Source organism: Cariama cristata, unplaced genomic scaffold, assembly GCF_000690535.1.
Source record: "Cariama cristata isolate BGI_N322 unplaced genomic scaffold, ASM69053v1 scaffold2627, whole genome shotgun sequence".
Lineage (NCBI taxonomy): Eukaryota > Metazoa > Chordata > Aves > Cariamiformes > Cariamidae > Cariama > Cariama cristata.
In genome coordinates, this window is record NW_009628143.1 from 4,692 (window position 1) to 7,738 (window position 3,047).

At 55.8% G+C, this 3,047-nt stretch overlaps 1 protein-coding gene across 1 annotated transcript in view; it reads left to right on the top strand.

The window, feature by feature from the left end:
• LOC104165112 (A disintegrin and metalloproteinase with thrombospondin motifs 14-like) overlaps window positions 1–3,047 on the top strand; it is a gene marked incomplete at both ends in the record, with an annotated part of 10,017 nt that overhangs the window by 4,512 nt on the left and 2,458 nt on the right. Inside the window, 5 exons of the mRNA XM_009704662.1 lie at window positions 37–170; window positions 381–504; window positions 635–718; window positions 871–1,034; window positions 1,694–1,915. Coding sequence (XP_009702964.1) covers window positions 37–170; window positions 381–504; window positions 635–718; window positions 871–1,034; window positions 1,694–1,915 — 728 coding nt within the window. The remainder of the gene's footprint in view (window positions 1–36; window positions 171–380; window positions 505–634; window positions 719–870; window positions 1,035–1,693; window positions 1,916–3,047) is intronic.

Sequence of the window (3,047 nt, forward strand, 5' to 3'; positions counted from 1 at the left end):
CCCCTTTTTCCCCCTTTACTTTTTCTTTTGCCGCAGATGCTCAGAAGTGTGAGCTGATCTGCCAGTCCGAGGGAACGGGGGACGTGGTGTTCATGAATCAGGTTGTTCACGATGGTACCCGGTGCAGCTACCGAGACCCCTACAGCGTCTGCGTCCGGGGCGAGTGCCTGGTGAGGACTTGTGCTGTGCAACTGTCCCTGTCCTTTACCTGTCCAGGAGAGAGCTTGGGCATCCCCTTGACCCACTGCCCCTTGGGGACACATGTTTCAGCCCGGGGACCCCACCCCGTGTGGAGCAAAGGGCTATGGGGATGGCGGAGCGATGGGATGGGCCGCAGGGATGTAACCTCGTGCTTCTCTTCTCTTCCCCACGGGTGACAGCACGTCGGCTGCGACAAGGAGGTCGGCTCCCTGAAGCAGGATGACAAGTGTGGGGTCTGTGGAGGAGACAACTCCCACTGCCGGACGGTGAAGGGCACGCTGGCCAAAACCCCCAAGCAGCCGGGTGAGGGGGCTGAATGGGAGCGGGTTCGGGCAGGGTCGGCTGGATTCACGCGTAGGTGCGAGCGGGTGCATGTCCGGTTGGAGCCAACCCTCTTTTTCTCTTCCTTCCATCCCTCCTCCCTCCCTTTCAGCAGGTGTTTTGAAGATGTTTGAGATTCCAGCTGGGGCGAGGCACCTTCAGATAGAAGAGATGGAGCCGGCATCCCACAGCATCGGTGAGTACACCGTAGTTCACCTCTCCACCTGCTACCTCTTTCTCGGCCCTATTCTGACAATTCCCACCCAAAGGGTCTTATTTGGGTCATTCCAGTCCTTCAAAGGCAGTGACCCGAGGAAATGACGTTGAAACACCTCCTTTCTCCTCCAGCTGTTAAGAACCAAGCCACGGGTAACTTCATCCTTAACGCCAAGAGCAAAGAAGCCAAAAGCCAGGTGTTCATTGAGATGGGCTTGGAGTGGGAATACACCATTGAACATGGCAAGGAGAGCCTGAAAACCAGCGGTCCTCTGCACGAGGCCATCAGCGTTTTGGTAAGCCTGGTTGACCCATCCTCGGGGCGTTGGGATGGCCATCACCCAGCGGTACAGAGAGGGAAGGTGGTCCGAGAGGGGCTGTGGGAGGTGATGGAAGGACTTTGGTAGAGAAAGGATGTAAGGCATGTCATTAAAACCAGGGAAATGAGCTGGCCAAACGCAAGGGGCAATGAGCTGCGTGCAAGAATGGCATAAGGACGCGTTGCTCGGGTGCTTGCCTTTGAGTCCAACTGTATTGTGCTCTGCGCAGCAAAATCCGTGTCTCATTTTAGTTCTACGGGTATTTGGGGGAGTTAGGGACTGGGTTCCCTGGGCACCTAGGGAAGGGTAGGTCCACCCTCCCCTCCATCCCCGTGGCTTTGGGCACAGACTGTGGTCCTGCAGGTCAGAGGAGAGGCCAGGGGCGAGCAACCTGAGGCTGGAGTTGGGATGTTTGGAGAGGTACATTCCCAAAGGGTAGACTCTGTGTTCAGAGCCCACTAAATCACGTTGGAGGTAGTAACGGGGTTTTCTTCTCCTAGTCTTGTGTGTACCGTACCATGTGGTCATTATTCACTTTTTTTTTTCCTTTGATGACCTCCTCTTCCCTTCCCTCTCCCATGGCATCACTCCTTCCTCTCCTTCGCCCTCTCCCATTTTCCTCTCTCTACCTGCAGGTCATCCCTCAGGAGGAGGAGGTGAGGAGCAGCCTGATGTACCGGTACATCATCCACGAAGACCTGCTGCCCATGATTGGAAACAACAATGTCCTGCTTGAGGAGATGGATTCCTACGAGTGGGCCCTCAAGAGCTGGTCTCCGTGCTCCAAGGCGTGCGGAGGAGGTAGCTTTCCCTTCGTAGCAGTCCCCGGCGTGTTCTTGGGAGGATGCTTGGGTGTGGTAGGCAGTGCGTGAGTCCTTTGGGGCATCTCTGGCTTGGAAACGGGCAGATGCTGTTTTAAAGCGTTTCTCCGCAAGATGATACATTGCAAGGCTTTAGACCCAGACCTGGTACTGCTTGCTTCTCCACATCCATACCCGTGTTCTTCGCACCGCCGTAATTTGGGGGATCTACCCCACGGGAATGTGAGGGTTAAACCCCATGATTGCGGGGCAGTTCAGGTGAGTGTTTGAGCCAGATTTCTTATGAAAACAGACTCATGTGATCCGGTGTGCGTACCTTTGTCTATCCGTCCATGTACCTGCTATGGTTCTTGAATTCCTTGGCTGTTTTTCACCGGATTTGAGCCAAGGAGTAGTCATCTTGCAGATGACTGCTCCCAAAACTTGCATGCAGATAGGTGTGGAGACACCAGGAGATGCTGCAATGGAGGGCAGGTAGCACACCTGAGCTCCTGGCAGAGTTATTACTGGGGCTTTTCCCTCTGGGAGGAAGCACGTGTGCCCGCATGCTGGTTTTTGGGGGGTTTGCTGATGAAAACCTTGCCTCCGTCTGGCCAGTGGGATCTGACTTTGAAGCTGGCCCTGCTCTGAGCAGGGGGTGGTCCAGAGACCTCCATCCAACCTACCTGACCCTCAATTAATGGAGAAGACCTCGTGCTTCCCCCCTTGCGCCGGCCAGCTCGCGGCTGAAAGATTTTGGGACTTGCAGAGCTGGAAAGCGAGCTCTCGCTGGCTCCCCGGCCCTTGCTGCAGCAGGGAGGCAGGCAGCTTATAGTTAAGTCTGGCTTAGCCCAAGTCTGGTCTGCTCCCAAGCAAGCACAGCTTCTTTGGCAGACGATAGCAGTGCTTTGGCTGGGCTTGCGATGTGCTGCTTTTTTCCTCCCATCTGGAGAAATGAAGCCAAATTTTTAGCTCGCTAAACACTCGTGGGGCTGCGGTGGCTGTGTCTCCACCAAGAAACTCTGATGTTTTGAGCTGGGTTTTTGGGAGAGCAGCTTGGGGGGAGGGAGGTGGGGGAAGGCTGGATCTGCTTCGCCCCTCTCTGTGTGTGCACCCCACGGCAGCCTGGGTGACCCAAGGATGCTGGGTGGTCCAGCACCCACACAAGCATCCTCTGCAAGCCTGGGTG